Source organism: Balaenoptera physalus (genome assembly GCF_965194825.1).
Source record: "Balaenoptera physalus genome assembly, chromosome: 16".
NCBI classification, from domain to species: domain Eukaryota; kingdom Metazoa; phylum Chordata; class Mammalia; order Artiodactyla; family Balaenopteridae; genus Balaenoptera; species Balaenoptera physalus.
The window spans coordinates 76,653,979-76,674,378 of NC_138898.1; the positions used below are offsets into that span (position 1 = coordinate 76,653,979).

Sequence of the window (20,400 nt, forward strand, 5' to 3'; positions counted from 1 at the left end):
ATGAACCTGTCACCTGTCCCCCTGGAGGTGACAGTCTCCTGCGGTGAGACAGAATCTAGACAAATCTATAGTGTTTGCTCTTATGGAAGACAAAGCCAAGTCAAAGGCCCTATAACCAGATCATGCTTGGCTGTTCTGGGAACCACAAGGAGGCCAGTGTGTCTGCAGTGGAGAGCCGTTGGGGGGCTTTGTCTTTGAAAAGGGCCTTTGGCTGCTGCCTAGAAGACAGACTATGGGGGGTGGCAGGGGGTGATGGCGGGGGTGGCAGGGGGTGTGGCGAGGGTGGGAGCTCCCGCACCCACATGAGAGATTAGGGTTAGGTTTAGGGTTAGGGAACCAGGATGATGGGCGATCAGGTGCTGACTATCTTCTGAGGTAGAACCAATGGGATTTCTTAACATATTGGATATGGGGGTGTGAGAGAGGGGATCTGACAGCACCAAGGTTTCTGGCCTAACTGTAAGAACCAAATTGTCGTTTTCTGATATGGAAAGGCTGGGGATGGAGCAGGTTTGGGGGAGAAGATATAGCATTGATCTGGGAACATGCTAAGTTTGATATGCCTATTAGAGGCCCAAGTGGAGGTTTCAAGTAAGCAATTCTCTGTGAGTGTCTATGAGCAAGTAAGGAGCTCCCAGAAGAGACCCACATTGAAGGTGTAAATTTGGGGCCATCAGCATTTGGTTGGTGTTTAAAGCTGTGAGTCTGGATGAGCTCACCTCAAGAGTGAGTATTGATTAACAGAAGAGGACCAGAACTGACATGTGAGATCGGTGTTACTCCAGTTACAGAGAGGGCCATGGTGGCTCAGAGAGTTTAAGTGACTTGCCTAAGATCACACGGCTACTAAGGGGGTAGAATCTGCATTCAAAACCAGGTCCTAGTTCGAATCTTTCAATACTCCTTTAGAGTCGTCTATATAAGCTTCTTTTGATCTAATTTGAGCCAGGGCTATAATTTAGAATATTTAGAGGATTTAACTGGTGTTCATTCAGGTTCCGAAGCCCTCGGTTGTTTCTCAGCTGAGCTTTGAGAACAGCTAGAGAATCAGGAGTCCAAGGTTGGGCCTGGAGGTCTGATGGGATTCCCACACACGGAGACAGGGCAGATCTGTGTGCTTTGCAAAGCCAGAGGTGGTAGGAATCAAAATACTAGATTATGAAAGTTGGAGGTATTGAACATTAAGACATGATTTTGGATCCATCCCAGCCCCAGAACAATTAGTGGAGTCCTCAGTATTACACCCCTGCAGCCTTCCTCCAGTCTGGAAAAATGTCACCAATAGTTGTCACCAACTACTTGCCCTCATCCCAATCCTAAATTAAAGGTAATGGTGCTCGTCTCTCCAGCACTGTTATAAGGTTAAACAAGAAAATATCAATGACGTCATTCAGCTTATGGCAAGCCCTGGCACAGAGTTTAATTTATTTTTCATCTCCTGCCTCAGCCGTTAAGAATATGGAAGTTATATGGAAGCCATATGACTTCCAAGGGTTCCCTCCTGCCCCTACCCCAGGAATTTATTCAGTTTGACTTGTCCCACCTAGGACAGAGTTCCACCCTGGGGTTCAGAGGTGGTGCTTTGGGCTTGTCACCCTGGGCTGGTTGACATCTGCCCTCCCCAGATCCCTTCTCTGCCCTGCTCTCCGCCCTGGAGGCTCCCTTGCCCTCTGGCTCCCACTTGGGTTCAGCTGAAGGTAGGACAGCCTGGAGATCAGAGGGAGAGTGAAGAGAGTCAGGACATTTCTTCCCTGCTCTGGATCACGCCTCTGGCAGTGGCTTTATCTCCCTACCCATGTCTATAGCATCTGTGAGTTGGTCTCCTGTGAGATTGTGATTTGCAATAAGAAATATACATTTGACCTTTGTCCCCGTTTCTGGCATGGAGCTCCCCAAACCACACACACACACACACACACACACACACACACACACACACACACACACACTGGAATTGATGATCAGAATTTTACCTCCTCCTCTATGTCTCCAGCTTTCACTGGAGTTCAGCGACACTATTTCTTCCTCTTCTCCTTTAGTCCTTGGGGGCAACATTCTTTGTAGGTTCCTTTTTTTTTTTTTTTTTTCTTTTGGCTGCGTTGGGTCTTTGTTGCTGCGCGCGGGCTTTCTCTGGTTGTGGCGAGTGGGAGCTACTCTTCGTTTTGGTGCTCAGGCTTCTCATTGCGGTGGCTTCTCTTGTTGAGCACGGGCTCTAGGCACGCGAGCTTCAGTAGTTGCAGCACGCGTGCTCAGTAGTTGTGGCTCGTGGGCTCTAGAGCGCAGGCTCAGTATTTGTGGCTCATGGGCTTAGTTGCTCCACAGCATGTGGGATCTTCCCGGACCAGGGCTCGAACCCATGTCCCCTGCATTGGCAGGTGGATTCTTAATCACTGTACCACCAGGGAAGTCCCCTTTGTAGCTTCCTTTAATCATACACGTATCTCTACCAGGAGTCCCTATATTAAAGCCTCTGGAATTGTGCTGTCCAATATAATAACCACTGGCTACATGTAGGTATTTGAATTTAATTACAATAATTAAATTAAATACAATTTAAAATGCAGTTCCTCCATTGCACTAGCCACATTTCAAGTGTTCAGTAGCCAATGTGGATAGTGGCTACCATTTTGAACAGTGCAGATATAGAAACCTGATCATGACAGATGGTTCTATTGGACAGCACTGCTCTAGAACCAGCTGAGTTAGACTCTGTTTCCTGCTGGGCTGGACTGGTACCTACCTTCCCCCACATCTGTCAGAACCAAGGCACTTTTATCTGGTTTATATATTTGGGAATCCAGTTTAAACTGTCATTTATTCTCAACTATTCTAACAGGTATTCAAGACATAATATTTAAGGACTTCTGTGGTGGTTCAGTGGTTTAGACTCCACACTTCCACTGCAGGGGGCATGGGTTCGATCCCTGGTCAGGGAACTAAGGTCCCACATGCTGCATGGCATGACCAAATAAATAAATAAATTCTTTTTTTTTTTTGGCATATGTACTTTCTTTTAAAATTTAATTTATTAATTTATTTATTTTTGGCTGCTTTGGGTCTTCGTTGCTGCACGCGGGCTTTCTCTAGTTGTGGTGAGCGGGGGCTACTCTTTGTTGCGGTGCGCGGTCTTCTCATTGTGGTGGCTTCTCTTGCTGCAGAGCATGGGCTCTAGGCGTGCAGGCTTCAGTAGTGTGGCACGTGGGCTCAGTAGTTGTGGCTCATGGGCTCTAGAGCGTAGGCTCAGTAGTTGTGGCGCACGGGCTCAGTTGCTCCATGGCATGTAGGATCCTCCCAGACCAGGGCTCGAACCCATGTCCCCTACATTGGCAGGTGGATTCTTAACCACTGTGCCACCTGGGAAGTCCAATAAATGAATTCTTAAAAAAAAAGAAGACAAAATGTTTAACCCTCATACACTGAGGGCGGGAACATGCAACAGTGCAGCCACCTTGGAAAAGTTTGGCAGTTCCTTTACATACTAAATGTTTATAACCATATGACCCAACAATCCCACTTTTGGGTATATACCCAAGAGAACTGAAAACATAAAAACTTATACTTATGCAAAAACTTGTTCACAATATGCATTATTTCTAATTGCGAAAAAGTGGAAACAACCTACATGTCCATCAACTAATGCATGGATAAACAAAATCCCAATTCTCAATTTTTCATGGTCCCTTGGACCCCAGGTCTCAGTTTCCTCCCTTGGGCTGTTATCTATCTGCTGAGACTGTTGGGTTATAAGCCGGCCTGGCCTCCATCTCAGACCACTCTTCAAAAACCTTTTCAATGAATATTTTTTGAGCACCTACTGTGTGCCAGGCATGGCACTCAGTGCTGGAGGTACACAGGTTCTGCAGGGTTTCTGGCTCTCATGGAACTTACTGCAGCCATTGACAAGAGTTATGAAGGGGAAGCACAGACCTATGAGACCACATAACAGAAGTCCCTACTCAAACCTGAGGATCAAGGAAGGCTTCCTGGAGGAAGTGATACATTCACTGTACCTGAAGGATGAATAGTAGAAGTGAACCAGGCAGAGAGAAGAGGGTAGAGAACTCCAGGAAGAGGTAAGAGCTTTAGCAAAGGCCTGGAGGCAATAAGGAGCCTGTGGTGTAGAAGCTGCTGGAAGCAACTCACTGTGACTGGCATGTGGGGAGGGGGATGTGCTGTGAGCAGTAAACACAGGGCTGAGGGCCTTGTTAGGGCAGGCGATAACAAACCTGTCAAGCTTCCTATTCTGTCGCAGGCCTGGGATCCACAGGCAGCCTTGACAATAATGGCACCCCAGGCAGTGTCCTGCTGGTGCCCTGCCATTTACTGCTCACGTTAGAACTTGCAAAGACTAGTGTCTTCCTGAGATTCCCCACAAAAGTCAAGTCGGCACACACTGCTGTGGCTCTCCAATTGTTAAGATACTGGAATAGTTCTGTACCTCTACGTAAAGAGCCACTGGCCCAGGACTTCCTTGGCGGTCCAGTGGTTGAGACTCCACGCTTCCACACAGGGGGGCGCGGGTTCAATCCCTGGTTGGGGAAATGAGATCCTGCATGCTGCACAGCGTGGCCAAAAAAAAAAATTTTAAAAGAGCCACTGGCCCAAGAAATCCCTCCAGTAACCCCCATATCAGGCACTCTGGCTACTCCTTCAGGAAACTCCAGAAGTCCCCACATTCCTGCTACTGATGCATTTACACACCTGAAGAGCAATAGTACACCTGCCCCTGTGTTATCAATAGGACTAATGTATATACAATTAAGCCTAGTGCCTAAATGCACATTATTAGTACTTAATGAATGTAGGCTATTATTATTATCACCAAGGCAACTTCAGAGCAAAGTCTGTTCCCCAGAAGACAAACCTCCTGTGGGTTTCAGGTAGATGTTACACGTCCTGCCTCCTCGTGAATCCCAGGATAGTTGGTGGCAGAAGGACCGCAGGGAACCTGTAACTGAGCAGGACCCTATGGGGCCTTCCCAGGACAGCTCCCTGCCCCTTGACCATCCTGTGCCTGCCTCTTTCCTATAGAAAAACTTTAGCCTCCTGGCCTTCCCCAAGTTCCAAAGAATAAATTTAGTCAGAGAAATGAGAAAATGCAGAAACAAAGGAAAATAGTCAAGCAAGACAAAATAATAATAGTTTAGGCATTAAACAAAGTCAAGGACCTTTAGTTCCTCCTCAAGGGCTATAGATAATATTTTGAGCTCTTTTGCAAATACCAGGTGGAAGAAGTTAACTGTATGTTGCCCCAAGAACTTTGACCCCGGACCGGTTGGAAGCAGAAGGTTGATGATGTTGACTCTCGGTTACCTCACCACCAACCAATCAGAAAAATGTCCACGAGCTGATCGTGCACCCTGCAACCCTCTCCTCAGCATGTAGCCCCTTCCTCATTTCCCTATATAATCTCCAAGCAAAACTTGGGGAATGGGGAGTTGGTTCTTTGGGACATGAGTCCACCTTCTCCCCAGGATTGTTGGCTTCCTCAGTAAAGCTATCTTTCCTTTTATGCAACACTTGTCTCTAAGTATCGGACTCTTGAGCAATGAGCAGCCTTACCTGAATTCAGTAAAAAGCCCATGGCCATGACATTCAAGGCCCGGGTCCTTCCACCACCCTGCTCCCCCATGCCTGCCTCTCACCCACGTTGCATGGGTGCTCATGAACACAGAGAATGGGCCCTTCTGCTGACTTCCATGGAGAACTTTGGAGACATTTGTAGAAAACCAGAAGCTGCCGTTTACTGCCTCTTCTGCCACTGATACTGGGGTGCAGCATAGTGTTATCAGTGGCCAAGTAACATAACTGTTTACCAGAACAAAGTTCAAAATATTTAAAGGAGGAGATTTCCGGGAATTACCGGTGGTCCAGTGGTTAGGACTCCGTGCTTCTACTGCATGGGGCACGGGTTTGTTCAGGGAACTAAGATCCCGCATGCTGTGTGGCACAGCGCCCCCTGCCCCAAAAAAAGGAGGAGGAGATTTCCACCTCTGGTTGAGTGAGGTGGTCAGCAAATCCTCTCTCCAAAAATAACTATAAATCTGGGCAAACTAGACAAAACAGCCACTTCAGGGCTCTGAAATCGACCAAAGGCATACCCCAATCCAAGAAGCAAATTGGGTTGAAAACTGCTCAACTCTGAGTTAGAACAGTGAGAGTCTGTGGTGTTCTTGCTTGGGGTTGCTCCATCTTGCCCCCTTCCCAGCTTGATAGGTTCTGCCAAGGTGGGGCAGGTCTTGAGGACAAGCAGCTTCACTGCTGAAGGGGACTCATTGGATTTAGAGACCCAGACAATGCCCATGCCAAGTAACGTTGCCGATATAAGTAGCTAAATGTGTGGCATGCAAGTGAAGAGCCTGACGCTGTGGCTGTGGACGAGGCAAGCATACTCCTAGCTGAGGCTGTGTGCATTTGCCGCAGAGGGCAGAGGGCCCGCTCCACTCTTACATGCTTGGCTAACCCTGGGGCTACATGTACAGAGAAGACTCAGAAGGGCTCAGTGGAAAGTAAGGCTGGGGCCAACTTGAAAACAGCTGGAACTTTGTGCTCTCCTACCCACACACAGATCCATTGGCAGAGGACAGAATTCTCACTGACGCAAAGTAACTGAGTACAACCTCCATCCAATAATTGGCTGACCATTAAGCTACACTGACACAGAGGTCTACCTAGGAACCCAAACTTAAAAATTTTAGGGCTTCCCTGGTGGCGCAGTGGTTGAGAATCTGCCTGCCAATGCAGGGCACACGGGTTCGAGCCCTGGTCTGGGAAGATCCCACATGCCACGGAGCAACTAGGCCCATGAGCCACAACTACTGAGCATGCGCGTCTGGAGCCTGTGCTCCGCAACGAAAGGCCGCGATAGTGAGAGGCCCGCGCACCGCGATAGTGAGAGGCCCGCGCGCCGCGATAGTGAGAGGCCCGTGCACCGCGATGAAGAGTGGCCCCCGCTTGCCGCAACTAGAGAAAGCCTTCGCACAGAAACGAAGACCCAACACAGACAAAAATATAAATAAATAAATAAAAATTTTTAAAAAAAAAATTTTTTTTAAAGGATTTTTAAAAACAGGGTAGGGACTTCCCTGGTAGTGCAGTGGCTAAGAATCTGCCTGCCAATGCAGGGGACACAGGTTCGAGCCCTGGTCCAGGAAGATCCCACATGCTGTGGAGCAACTAAGCCCGTGCGCCACAACTACTGAAGCCCACGCATCTAGAGCCTGTGCTCCGCAACAAGAGAAGCCACTGCAATGAAAAGCCCGCGTGCCACAACGAAGACCCAATGCAGCCAAAAATAAATTTAATTAATTAATTAATTAAAAAAAAAAAACAGGGTAGAAAGGTCAGTGGCCACACACCATGAAGGAGGCAGATTTCACAGATTTTGCCTAAGCAAATTATTAAACAAACAAACACACCATGACAACAATAACCTTTAGGGGACATCAGAATCCAGTCCAAACTCAGGGGAAAAAAGTAATCAGTAGAAGTTGTCTCTGAATGCCCCCAGATGTTGCATTTAATAGACCAAGGCTTTGAAGTAGCTATTATAAATATGTTCAAAGAACTAAACAAAGAAGTGTGACAGCAAAACAAAGATTCAAAGAAAAGTATGACAACGATGAATCAAAAATAGATCATCTTGATAAGGGGGTAGAAATGTATTTTTTTTTTTTAAAAAAAGTTCTGATACATGCTACAACATGGATGAACCTTCAGAATAGTATGTTAAGTGAAATAAGCTGGACACAAAAGGACAAATATTGTATGATTCCACTTATATGAGGTACCTAGAATAGGCAAATTCATAGAAACAGAAAAAATAGAGATTATCAGAGACTGGAGGGAGAGAGGAATGGGGAGTTTTGTAGTTAGGGTACAGAGTGTCTGTTGGAATGATGAAAAACTTCTGGAAATGGACATCAAGGTGCTGAAGAAACTCAACAAGAATAAGAAACTGGTCAAGAAGCTGGCCAAAAAGTATGATGTGTTTTTGGCTTCAGAGTCTCTCATCAAGTGGATACCATGAATCCTGGGCCCAGGCCTGAATAAGTCTGGCAAGTTCTCTTCCTAACTGACCCACAATGAGAACATGGTGGCCAAAGTTGATGAAGTGAAGTCCATGATCAAGTTCCAGATGAAGAAGGTACTGTGTCTGGCAGTGGCTGTTGGCCACAGGAAGGTGACAGATGATGAGCTTGTGTAAAACATACAATTAGCTGTCAACTTCCTGGTGTCATTGCTCAAGAAAAATTGGCAGAACATCCGGGCTTTGTACATTAAGAGCACCAAGGGCAAGCCCCAGCGCTTGTACTAAGGTGCAGCTTAATAAAACATACTCCCATCATTTAAAAAAAAAAAAAAAAAGGAATTCTGGAGTTGAAAGTAACAATAATAACTGAAGTGAAATATTCACTAAAGGGACTCAACAACAGATTTAAGATGACAGATGACAGAATCAGTGAACTTGAAGATGGGTCAGTAGAAACTATCCAATCTGTAGAACATAGAGGGAAAAGGCAAATAAAAATGAGTCGTGGGACTTCCCTGGTGGTCCACTGCGTAGGACTCTGTGTTCCCAATACAGGGGGCCCTGGTTTTATCCCTGGTCGGGGAACTAGATCCCACCTGCATGCCACAACTAAGAAGTCCGCATGCCGCAACTAAAGATCCTGCGCACCGCAATGAAGATCTGGAGCAGACAAAATAAATAAATTAAATAAATAAATAAACAAATAAATATATTTTTTTAAAAAATAAGTCTTTGCTCAGTTATCTATGGAACAACAGGTGTCCCAACATAAGCATAGTAGGATTCCCAACAGAAAAGGAAAAAGAGAAAAGGGCAGAAAAAAATATTTGAAGAAACAATGGCAGAGATTCCCAGTTGGTGAACATATCTACATACTGGGAGGGTGGCACATCCAGTTTCATGGGGACAGAATCTCCTGTGCTCAGGACCCTTCCAGACCCTGCCCTGTGTACTTCTTCATCTGGGTGTTCATCTATATCCTTTATAGTATTCTGTATAATAAACTAGTAAACAAAAATCTAGACACAAAGCAATGAAGTGACTTGTCTGCCACTAATAAGTAGCAAAGCTGGAATTCAAACCCAGGACTATCTGACTAAGAAACCAAAATCTTAATCATTTTGCTCATGGAATATGTCTTCGTAGAAACTAGTAACATAAAGTACTTTATCAGGGAAAAGGAAAAAAAAAGACACGATAGCCAAAAACTTCCCAAATTTGATGAAAAAATAATCTACACATCTGAGAAACTCAATGAATACCATGTAGGATACATACAAAAAGATCCATGGTCAGACACATTATAGCCAAACTGTTGAAAGACAACAAGAAAAATCATAAAAGCAGCAAATACAAAAGACTCATCATGTGTAGGGAAGCATCAATATTGATATATGCCGACTTTGCATCTGAAACAATGGAGATCAGAAGGTAGTAGAATGACTTATGCAAAGTGCAACAAACAATTCAAAAATGAAATTAAGAAAGCAATTCCAGGGAATTCCCTGGTGGTCCAGTGGTTAGGACTCCACACTCTCACTGCCGAGGGCCTGGGTTCAATCCCTGGTCAGGGAACTAAGATCCCGCAAGCTGCACAGCAAAAAAAGAAAAAAGAAAAAGAAAAAAAGCAATTCTATAAATGACTTTGTGCCAGTAAATTCAACCACATAGATGAAATGGAAACATTCCTTAAAAATAATAAACTACCAAAGCTCACTTAAGAATAGAAAACTTGGGGACTTCCCTGGTGATCCAGTGGGTAAGACTCCGTGCTCCCATTGCAGGGGGCCTGGGTTCAATCCCTCGTCAGGGAACTAGATCCCACATGCATGCCGCAACTAAGAGTTTGCATGCCACAACTAAGGCCCGGCGCAGCCTAAATAAATAAATACATATTTAAAAAAAAAAAGAAAACTTGAATTAGCCTTACATAATTAATGAAACAATTTGTAGTTAAACCTTCCTATGAAATCAATTTGAGCACTGTGCCTAAAATAAAAGCTTTATCTTCAAAACTAGCACAGACCTCTAGGCACTGAGAGGCAAAGTTTTTTCTTTTTCATTCCCAGAAATACTCTTTCATCATACAAAATTTCTTGGTTTGGAGGGTTTTGGGGTGTGGTTTTTTCTGTTGTTGTTTTTGTTTTTGTCTCTACATGAGCCAACTTTCAAAATATTTGGAAGCATAAAGGTCACCCTCAGGTTTCCAGCATTTCTTTCCTGGTGACATTGTAAAGTCAGTTGAACTCCTTCACATTCCCCATAAACTGGAGGTAATAAATGGAAATATTCAGGAAAGGAAAAAAATTTTCCTACAAAGAAAATTCCAGGCACAGATGGCTCCATTGGTAAATTCTACCAAATATTTAAGGAAGAACTCAATAATATCAATAAATATTATTAGGAAGAAATAGATATCAATTCTACATGACTTAACATTATCCCAATCAAATCCCAACATGGTTTTTGAGAAACTGACAAGCTGATTCTAAAATTTATATAGAAAGCCAAAGACATAGACTAGCCAAAACAATTTTTAAAAAGAAAAAAGAGGAAGTACATTACATGATGTCAAGACTCACTATACAGCTACAGTTATCAAGACATGGTTTTGGTGTAGAGATAAACATATAAATTAATGAAATAAAATAAATAATTCAGAAAAAGATGAACATATGTGTGGTCAATTGATGTTTAGCAAAGGTGGCAGGGCAATATGATGGGGGAAAGGAGAATATTCTCAACAAATGGTGCTGAAACAATTGGATAGCCATATGCAAAAAAAAAAAAAACAAAAAAGAATCATATACAAAAGCTAAGTCAAATGTATCATAAACCCAAATGTTAAAGCTAAAACTATAAAGCTTCTAGAAGAAAACAGAAAATCTTAGTTACCCCGGGTTTGATGAAGATTTCTTAAATAGGACACAAAAAGCACAAACTATAAAAGAAAAAAAAATTACCAAATTGAACTCATCGAAATTAAAAATTTTTGTTCTTCAAAAGATACTGATTTTTAAAAATGAAATGGGGCTTCCCTGGTGGCGCAGTGGTTGAGGGTCTGCCTGCCAATGCAGGGGACATGGGTTCAAGCCCTGGTCTGGGAAGATCCCACATGCCACGGAGCAACTAGGCCTGTGAGCCACAGCTACTGAGCCTGCGCATCTGGAGCCTGTGCTCCGCAACAAGAGAGGCCGCGACAGTGAGAGGCCCGCGCACGGCGATGAAGAGTGGCCCCCACTTGCCGCAACTAGAGAAAGCCCTCGCACAGAAACAAAGACCCAACACAGCCAAAAATAAATAAATAAATAAATAATTAATTTAAAAAAAAATGAAATGAAAAGCTATGGACTGAGAGAAAATATTTGCAAAATATGTATCTGACAAAGCCCTTGTATCTGAGATATATTAAGGTCTCACAACTCAATAAAAAGACCCAATTTAAAAATAGGCCATAAATTGGAACAGAAAGCTCACCAAAAATTCTGGCTGGACTTTAGGATCACACAGGCCTGGGTTCAAATCCTGGCTCTACCATTTTCAGACTTTGCCATATTGGGCAGGTCAGTTTACCTCATCTCTCTAAGCCTCATTTTTCGCATCAGCAAGATGGGAAAAATATGTAACTAAATAGTAGGTAGTCGGGAAGATTAAACATAATATTCCTAACTTATTTAGATATTTAAGGAATGTCAGGAGTTCCCTGGCGGTGCAGTGGTTAGGACTCCACACTCTCACTGCCGAGGGCCTGGATTCAATCCCTGGTTGGGTAACTAAGATCCTGCAAGCCTCGCAGCACGGCCAAAAAAAAAAAAAAAAAAAAATAGAATAAGAGGATCTGAGTACCAGCGTGTCACTTTATTTTTTTAATTGGGGTATAGTTGATTTACAATATGATATTAGTTTCAGGCGTACCTCATAGTGATTCAAAACTTTTACAGATTTACTCCATTTAAAGTTATTATAAAATATTGGCTATATTCCCTGTGCTGTACAATACATCCTGTAGCTTACTTATTTTTTAAATTAATTAATTAATTAATTTGTTTGTTTGTTTTTGACTGCTTTGGGTCTTCGTTGCTGCACGCGGGCTTTCTCTAGTTGCGGTGAGCAGGGCTACTCTGCGTTGTGGTGCACGGGCTTCTCATTGCACTGGCTTCTCTTGTTGCAGAGCACAGGCTCTAGGCGCATGGGCTTCAGGACTTGTGGCACGCGGGCTTCAGTAGTTGTGGCGCACGGGCTTAGTTGCTCCGCGGCATGTGGGATCTTCCCGGATCCGGGCTCGAACCTGTGTCGCCTGCATTGGCAGGCAGATTCTTAACCACTAGCTTGCTTATTTTATACATAGTAGTTTGTACCTCTTAATCCTCTACCCCTATCTCGCCCCACACAACCGAAAAAAAAAAAGAAATGTCAAGCACCCTCCTCTTCTCTTATCAAGTAGAGATGGGTTTAGCCTCAGAAGTCTGGGTCAGATAAGAGGCAGCAGCGCCCTTAGGCCAGAGGGCAAAAGCCCACATTGTGTCCAAGTGAGTGTGAAGAGGCTGAGACAGAGAAATGTGTCCAAAATAGGGCATGGGAGCCGCAGGGCCTGATGCCACTGAGAGCTGCAGAGGTACTCGGGTAGAGATACGTGGGGTAGTGGGTGGAGAACAGGAAAGTGAGAACAAGGACGATAGCATCAGAACAGGAAAACCAGAGGCTGCCCAAGCAAATCTCAGCACCAGCATCTGCAGCTAGGTTTTACACACTTGTCACATGCAGTATTTACACAGGGAGGTGGGGTCTTACCTACAGGGCAGGCTGAGCCAGACAAGCCTCCTAGAGAACAGGGCCGCAGCAGCCCCCAGCCAGCCAGCTGGCGATGTGTGCTGGGAAGCTCCCCCGGGAGGAGGTTGAAGCTGGTCTGGGACATGGTGAACCCACCACAATGAAAGTGTATCACTGAACTTGGGGAATGGCCAAAAAGGACCAGGGGCAGCCCAACCTCCACAGGGAGCTCAGAAATGGCTACTGACTTGAAGGAACATTATCCACCCTGGAATCCTGTGCAAAACATCTGCTACTAAATCCACCCTCGAGGGAATTCCCTGGCGGTCCAGTGGTTAGGACTCCACGTTTTCACTGCTGAGGACATGGGTTCAGTTCCTAAGATCCCGCAAGCCGCAGGGTGCGCTAATAAATAAATAAATAAATAAATAAATAAATAAATAAATAAATAATAAATCCACCCTTGAGAGGAATTCCTCTCGGGTCTCAGCATCAGAAAGAGCTTGGCATCTCCAGGCTCCAGCTTGGTTCTGGCTAGGAGCAGAGTGGAAGGCAAGCTGCCATGTTCAGGTCTCCCCACTGCCTGGGAGCTTGGGGTTCAGTGACTGTCCAATGGGACTTCCAGCCAGCAGGGCAGGTCTGGAAGGGGTGGCAGATGTGTCAAAGGTGTGAAGGTGCCCAAACTCCTCAGGCTTTGTGGATCCTGATTCTTCATTAATCTTAACCCCTTTGGGGCTCTTTCCCAGTCCTTGTCTCCCCCAGGGCCCCACCAGATGCCCAGGGCAGAGTGATACCCCAGCCCTCCACCAGGAGTGTCTAGACTCACCCTCCCCCACTCTCGCTACTCTTCTGGAAAATGGCCTGCCAAAGGCAAGAGGCTGCATTTCAGAGGGTCTGGTGTCCCAGATGCAGTGATGACACCTGCAGCTTTGACCTTGAACCCCTCCTGTAAATTCGCCCATGGCTCAGTGACACCCCCAGGAGTCAGAATGACCCTAAAGACCCCTCCATCCTGCCCCTCTGGGGGACGCTTGGGTCTAGACACCTGTACACTGCCCATCCAGGCCACACCTCACCCCTCTGGGGCAACAAAGACAAACAGCCCCACAGGTTCCCACTTCCCAGTCTGGCTCAGGAAGGCGCTGTCCCCCCGACACACAGGAGGGGGAAAGAAATGGCTCATTTCCTATTCATTCATCAGCACTGATTCCCTGTCTCAGGCTAACTGGTGAAGACAGGCCAGGAAAAACCGCTCTGGGTGCTGCGTCAGACGTCTGTGCTACTGGGCGCTGTGGAAGAAATGCTGACCAACCTGGGAAGTGGGAGTGGGAGTCAGGAAGCCTTTAGGAAAAGGAGGTCTAGAGCTAAGTTGCGACAGACATAGTCACTGGTCTCCCTGGAGAGTCTGAAAAGAGAGAAGGGCATCACTGGCCAGGCCTGGAGAAGTGAATTATTTGTCCTGTTCTGGGAGGAGGCTGTAGCCTAGAGCCTGGCGTCGGGGGAGGCCGGAAGGAAGGAAAGCAAAGGCAATTGTGGAGCTGGAGGGGCTGGCTCAGGCCAGGCCATGGAAAACCTATCAGCTTCAAGCTTTTTAACTTTGAGGGCAATGTGGAGCCTTTAAAAGTTTCAGTGAGGGGCTTCCCTGGTGGCACAGTGGTTAAGAACCCACCTGCCAATGCAGGGGACACGGGTTCGAGCCCTGGTCCGGGAAGATCCCACATGCCGCGGAGCAACTAAGCCCGTGCGCCACAACTACTGAGCCTGCACACCACAACTACTGAAGCCCACGTGCCTAGAGCCCGTGCTCAGCCACAGGAGAAGCCATTGCAATGAGAAGCCCGTGCACCGCAACGAAGAGGACCCCCGCTCGCCGCAACTATAGAAAGCCTGCACGCAGCAACGAAGACCCAACACAGCCAAAGATAAATTTTTTTTTAAAAAGTGATGCCTATTAAAAAAAAAAAAGTTTCAGTGAAAGGCAAGGGACTTCACTTCTGTGGTCTTCCTCCCCCAAACCCATAACCCAAATCTAATCATGGGGGTAATACCAGACAAGCCCAAACTTTAGGAATTTGACAAAATACCTAACCAGCACTCCTCAAACTGGTCAAGGTCAGTGAAAACAAGTCTGAGGACCAGACGGAACAGAGGAAGCTAAGGAGACATGACAGCTAAATGTCCTGCAGTGTCCCAGACCGGGACACTGAAACAGAAGAGAGGCATTAGGGAAAAGCTAGTAAAATATAAAGTGTGAGGTTTAGTGAACGGTAATCCATCCATAAAATGGAATGTTAGCCAACAATAAAAAAGAATAAAGTACTGTTACACATTACATGGATGAATCTTGAAAACATGCTAAGTAGAAGAAGCAGACACAGAAAACACAGAAGACCACGTATGGTATGATTCCATTGTAGGAAATGTCCAGAATAGGCAAATCTACAGGGACAGGAAGTAGATTAGAGGTTGGCAGGGCCTGAAGGGTGAGGGGGGGTGGAGAGGAATAGGGAGGAACTGCTGACGGGTGGGGTTTCTTTTAGAGAAAAATGTTCTAAAATGAGATTGTAGCAATGGTTGCACAACCCTGTGAATGTAAAAACAATGGTACTTTAAATGGGTGGATTCTATCTCAATAAAGCTGTTTAAAAATAGCAAGGTCATTGGTTCATTGGTTGTAACAAATGTACTACTGAAAGATGTTAACAATAGGGGAAGCTGGGTGAACTCTCTGTACTATATTTGTAAATTTTCTGTTCATCTACAAAATTATTCTAAGATATACAAAGCTTATATAAAAATTATATATGTACACACACATAAATATATACACAGTTTGCTTTTTTTAAAGGCAAGGGAGTTAAGTGTTGACAGGGGCTTGAAATAGGGACATGGCAAAGGGAGAATTTACTGATGCTCATGAAGGAGACGCATTCAGCTGGATGGAGTGTTAGTTTCCTATTAAGGCTATAACAAATGACCCCAAACTTAACAACTTAAAACAACATGATTTTATTAGTTCTAGAAGAGGTCAAAAGTCCAAAATGGTTTTCACTGGGCTAAAACCCACAGTGGGGCTGCATTTCTTTGTGGAGACTCTGGGAAGAACCCGTTTTCTTGCCTTTTCCAGCTTCTATAGGCTGCTGCATTCCTCGGTACATGGCCCCTTCTTCCATCTTCAAACCCAGCCGTGGGTATAACATCTTCATCCCCCTCTCACTTTGACCCGCCTCAGTCCCTTTCATGTAATAGGACCCTTGTGGTTACACTGGGCCCACCTCAATAATCCAGAATAATCCCCCCATCTCAGTCATTAACATAATCACATTTCAAGGTCCCTTTTGCCATATAGTCATATATTCACAAGTGGCCATCTCTGGGGGCCCTCATTCTGCCTACACATGGTGTCTTCAGGGAGGTGAACACAGGAGGCTGTACGGGTGGGGAAGGTGAGGTCAGCTTTGGATTGTGGACCCCAGGGTGCCTGTGGGACATCCAGGGGAACTGCCCCCCACGGCTTCCATCTATTCACCAAACACTAAGTACTTCCCATGAGTCGGTCACTGGGGATATAAACGTGAACACTGTATTTCACTGGTCCTAAGACATCTGTTTTTCACTTGGAACATTTCTGAAATCAGGAGGCAGCTCTGAATCAATGACATCTTACAACTGCAATGTGCAGGCTTTTCTAACTGACACATAAAGTAAGACATCTTACAACTGAAGGCGTCTTGAAGTCAATGAAATCCAGGTCTGGGCTGGCACTAGAATGGGCCTAATTATGGTAGTAGTTAATTATTATACAAGTTGGGTGCCTCACTAGAGCATCAGGTATCCCCACGTTGCCCCTGCAGCCTTCCCTGGTTCCAAGCCTGACTCCTTCCACCCTCCCATCTGCCCCCATGGCTCTGGTGCTTGACTCTCCCATAGCTAACAGACTCCACCAGAGCCCCGGCCACACCCACGCTCAGCTCCACCACAGCAGGGTCCACGAAATGGCCCCTTTCCCCAGGTGTAACCTCAGTCCTGGAGTCAGGCCCAGTGGTTTTCCACCTGGCTGCACATGGGAAACACCTGGGAGCTTTTTAAAGCCCCAAACACCAGGCCAGTACCTAGATCAATTCATTCAGAAACTCTGCGGAGTGATGTTACAGCTCCCCATAAAACTCCAACAGAGAGCCAAGGTGGAGAGCTAACCGGTGTGAGTGAGGAGAGGCATGAGGCAGCACCAGTGGGAGGTGGGAGGTGTTTGGTTCAGACTATACAGTTATGCGTATAAGTCTTCCTCCCAATCCCTCCCCCTGACTCTGAATTCCTGGGAGGGGACCAGTCCAGTTCTCTCAGTTCCCTCAAGGCACTAACCAGTGTCAGACACATTGTTGGGGCCCAGGAAATGTAAGCTACAGGGCTTCCAAGGCCAGACAGAAAAGGCCTGGTGCCAAGAAAGGTCTTCGAAGGGAGCCCACTGGGTCTGGGCCCGCCCTCTGACGCGCTGTGTAACCTCCAGTGAGACACTGCCCATCTCTGTGCCTGTACAAAGCATGACTGGCCCAGGTGGCCTTGAAAGGTCCTTCAAGTGCCAACATTGAGTCTAGACTTTACCTAAGAGGCCGTTTCTATCCACTTCTAAGAAGTCTGAGGCAGTGGGGAGCCAGTGAGTATCAGCTTTCCTGCTCACTCCCAACAGATGTCCCAGCCTTTCCAGGCCTAAAGTCTCCACTTCTGGGGCTCTGTCCTGCACTGGCTGAAAGGCAGAGCATCTTAGGTCCTAAAAGCCAAAGACCTAAGAACAGCAAAACAAGAACCGCCAGAGGATTCTGGAGAACGGCATGTGAGTGGAGAAATTTTTAGATGGTGAACAAAATCCAGGTTGGGAGACCACAGGACACCTGACAGGCCCAGCTCTGCCCCGAGGACTGGTAAACAAAGGTGAGGTGGTTCAAGGGACCAGAGACAAACTCCCAAGGAGGAACTTCAGGAGAGGAAACACTCAAGGGCCAAAGCAAGTCCAAAGGGGTCTGGAAAAGGTCCCCGGCTTCTGGCCATCAGCCCAGCCAAGGTCCTAATATACAACTAAAGGCTTTTATTGGGAAAAGGAAGTTGACTGAAAAGTGGCCCCCAATATCCTCACTGCCTAAGGCAGCCGGGGCCTCCTCCACAGAATCCAGGAAAGAAGAGGCCACCAAACTCGGCCCTCAGTAGGCTCAGGTGTAGAGATCAAAATCAATCCGTTTGGAGTTGTAGAACTGTCCGCCAGGGGCGTCCAGCTTCCGGCAATAAACACCGTCCGGGAAATAGCCTTCATTCACCCAGGTCTGCAAGAAGAGAGGGCAGAGCTCGGGGAGAACTAATGGGGTGGGGGGAGGGAAAGAAGAGGCAAAGTGAAGAAGAAAGGAGCTTACCTGCATCTGGGTGCTGGAGAAGGGCCCATACAGCTCAGCATCCCCTGTGTTCTCCCACTTATATTCCCACATCACATCGGCCAGACCATCTCCAGGCGACTCTGTTTCTAAAATGACAGGCAGAGCCATCTGGGCCTCAAGGGGCCTGCCCCTGCCCACAACACCCCTCCTCTGCCCTTCAATCTTACCTCCTCTCTGGGCAGGGGTTGGGGTCTCCAGCTCCCCCTCTGCCACTTCCTCAGCAAACATGTCCAGGGAGGGTGGGGCTGTGGGGTCACGGGGTCCCTGGGTCTGGCACCCCAACCCCTTCAGCCGCATGGCCAATCGTTCCCTTGTCTCCTGATACACTCCGAGGTTGCCCCGAGCCACCATCTGGTCAGCCAACCCGGAGAGCCGGTCCAGGCGCTGGGGGGAACTGGGCCGCGCAGGCCCCTTGCTGCCCCCTTTGCCTCCTCCTCGGGCTCCCAGACGCCTCAGTGCCCCAGCCACTGTCTCTCTTGGCAACATCAGCTCCAGAAGGCCCTCCAGGAGGGCTTGGGCGCTCATTGGTGTCTGGCCCAAGCTGTCCTCCTCCTCTGAGTCTGACGGCGGCCGCTGATTAGGCGGCCGCTCCCTGATCTTTACCTGCAATGTGAAAATGGGAGGGTTTTATTTCTGACAAACTGCCAGCAAGGCCCAGGCCCAGCCATGCCAGCCTCTGGACCTCACCCAGTCAATGTTGTCCAGCCAGCTGTCTCGGATCTGAGCTTCCCGGTTCAGGAAATAGTTGCCATCAGCATCAAAGTGGCCTTCCTCCATCTCTTCCTGCAGGTTGAAGGGTGTGATCCGCACACCTCCCTCACTGGGGAGTGTGGCTGCTTCCTGACCTGCACCAAAGACACAGGTGTCCCATGCTAGGAATGCAAAAAAGAGACAGGAGCCTCCTGTGCTCTGTGACCTCAGAAGCCCCTATTTGTTCCTCCAGCAGAAAGTCAACTCTTGGCTATAGCTCACCTTCTACATCCTCTGAGGCCAAGATGTCATATTTGCTGGACCCTTCGTCATCATCCTCCTCATCGCTGTCCAAAGAGTGTTTGCCTTTGAAGCGGCTCCCAGGACCTCCTGCCCCAGCCACAGGGTCCACCAACTGTGGGCAGGAGTCAGAAATCGAGAGAGATGCAGGTTACTGGCTATTACTCAAAATACTCTAGGATCTAGACTCAAACTGAAAATCCTGCAAATCCATTTCTCAGAGCACATAGAAAAGCTAGCCCTTTCCACCTTTTCTTTGTCCCTCCAGATTTCTCTCCTGGCTTCTAGCTTTTTTTCCTCCCCTCACTCCTCCCCAGAACGCAAGAATCTGGCCCCCTCACCTTTTTCTTGGGGACACTGATTTCATCCTCATCATCCTCATCTCCCACGCCTTGGAAGGTCACTTTCCTCTTTGGCATGACTGGACAGAGGGGCCTTTCTCAAGCTGAGCCGAGGAAAAGGTGCAGATTAAAGGAACTGGGTGAGGAGAATACTCACCGCGAGAGAGTCTCCCGCACAACAAATCTTTCCCTTGGTCGGTACTGGATCCAGTTTGCGAGGGGAGGGAGCACAGAATCAGGGGCCAAAAGGGCAGATGGCACCCAAGAGGCCCCCAGGACTTGGTCTGGCATCCGAAAGAGCTGCTGGAGCGGGGATGGAGAGGTGGACGCGCGGAGGAGCTCCCCACGGGCACCCCCACCCTTGAGACGGGCTCCCCCGCGTGACCACCACCATTCCCGGCCCCCGCAGTCCTGGGCGCGACGTTGCTCCGCGAGCAGATACCCGCTCAACCACCTCCAGCTTCCTCGTAGCCCGCGGGGCCCCGGCGAACCCAGGACCTGGCACCCTGGCAGCCCCGCTCCTCCCTGCGCCGAACTCCCAACTCCGTGGGGTGACCCCCAACTGTCCTGGGCTGTGTACAAATCAGAGAGGCGGCAGAGCCACGAGGACTCCAGCAATCCCGCCGGCGCGCGCTCACCTAAAGACCCAGGAAAGGCGGGGGAATACCGGGAGACAGGTTTTCGCCAGGTCTACATCCGGGGCACCCACCCGCCACCACCCGGAAGAGAACTGCGGAAGGCGCCAGGGAAGGCCGGAAGTGGCTTCACTCGTGTTAGACGACTAACTGAAGGAGCGGGCGGAAGTATGCGCTGAGCGGGGAAAGACACCCCCTCCCAGAAGTGA

At 47.5% G+C, this 20,400-nt stretch overlaps 1 protein-coding gene and 1 pseudogene across 5 annotated transcripts; one reads left to right on the forward strand and one right to left on the reverse strand.

Moving 5' to 3' along the window:
* The first annotated feature begins 277 nt into the window (after positions 1-277).
* Positions 278-13,176, forward strand: LOC309646067 (large ribosomal subunit protein uL1 pseudogene; annotated as a pseudogene). Its single transcript has one exon. The product of its transcript is annotated as a large ribosomal subunit protein uL1 pseudogene (transcript).
* A 2,619-nt stretch (positions 13,177-15,795) lies between these two features.
* On the reverse strand, positions 15,796-20,335 carry CD2BP2 (CD2 cytoplasmic tail binding protein 2). Of its 4 annotated transcripts, none has more exons than XM_082428426.1 (7): positions 20,195-20,335; positions 19,557-19,660; positions 19,198-19,330; positions 18,913-19,070; positions 18,393-18,828; positions 18,205-18,311; positions 15,796-16,231 (listed from the first exon to the last, which is right to left on the reverse strand). In XM_082428426.1, the coding sequence occupies exons 2-7, from the start codon at positions 19,632-19,634 to the stop codon at positions 16,160-16,162; spliced, it is 984 nt and encodes a 327-aa protein (XP_082284552.1). In that variant the 5' UTR covers positions 19,635-19,660; positions 20,195-20,335; the 3' UTR covers positions 15,796-16,159. The 4 variants fall into 4 exon arrangements, with proteins under 4 accessions (XP_082284552.1, XP_082284549.1, XP_082284551.1 ...); XM_082428423.1 differs by having other exon boundaries at positions 15,796-18,117; positions 20,195-20,334; XM_082428425.1 differs by lacking the exon at positions 20,195-20,335 and adding an exon at positions 20,011-20,188 and having other exon boundaries at positions 15,796-18,117.
* Positions 20,336-20,400: the final 65 nt, after the last annotated feature.

Excerpts from the sequence above, each read along its gene's own strand:
- CD2BP2 (XM_082428423.1), bottom strand. The coding sequence starts at position 19,634 with ATGCCAAAGAGGAAAGTGACCTTCCAAGGCGTGGGAGATGAGGATGAT. Across the intron at positions 19,331-19,556 it reads TCAGTGTCCCCAAGAAAAAG|TTGGTGGACCCTGTGGCTGG; the intron begins GTGAGGGGGCCA and ends TCCTGCCCACAG. Across the intron at positions 19,071-19,197 it reads GGCCTCAGAGGATGTAGAAG|GTCAGGAAGCAGCCACACTC; the intron begins GTGAGCTATAGC and ends TCTTTGGTGCAG.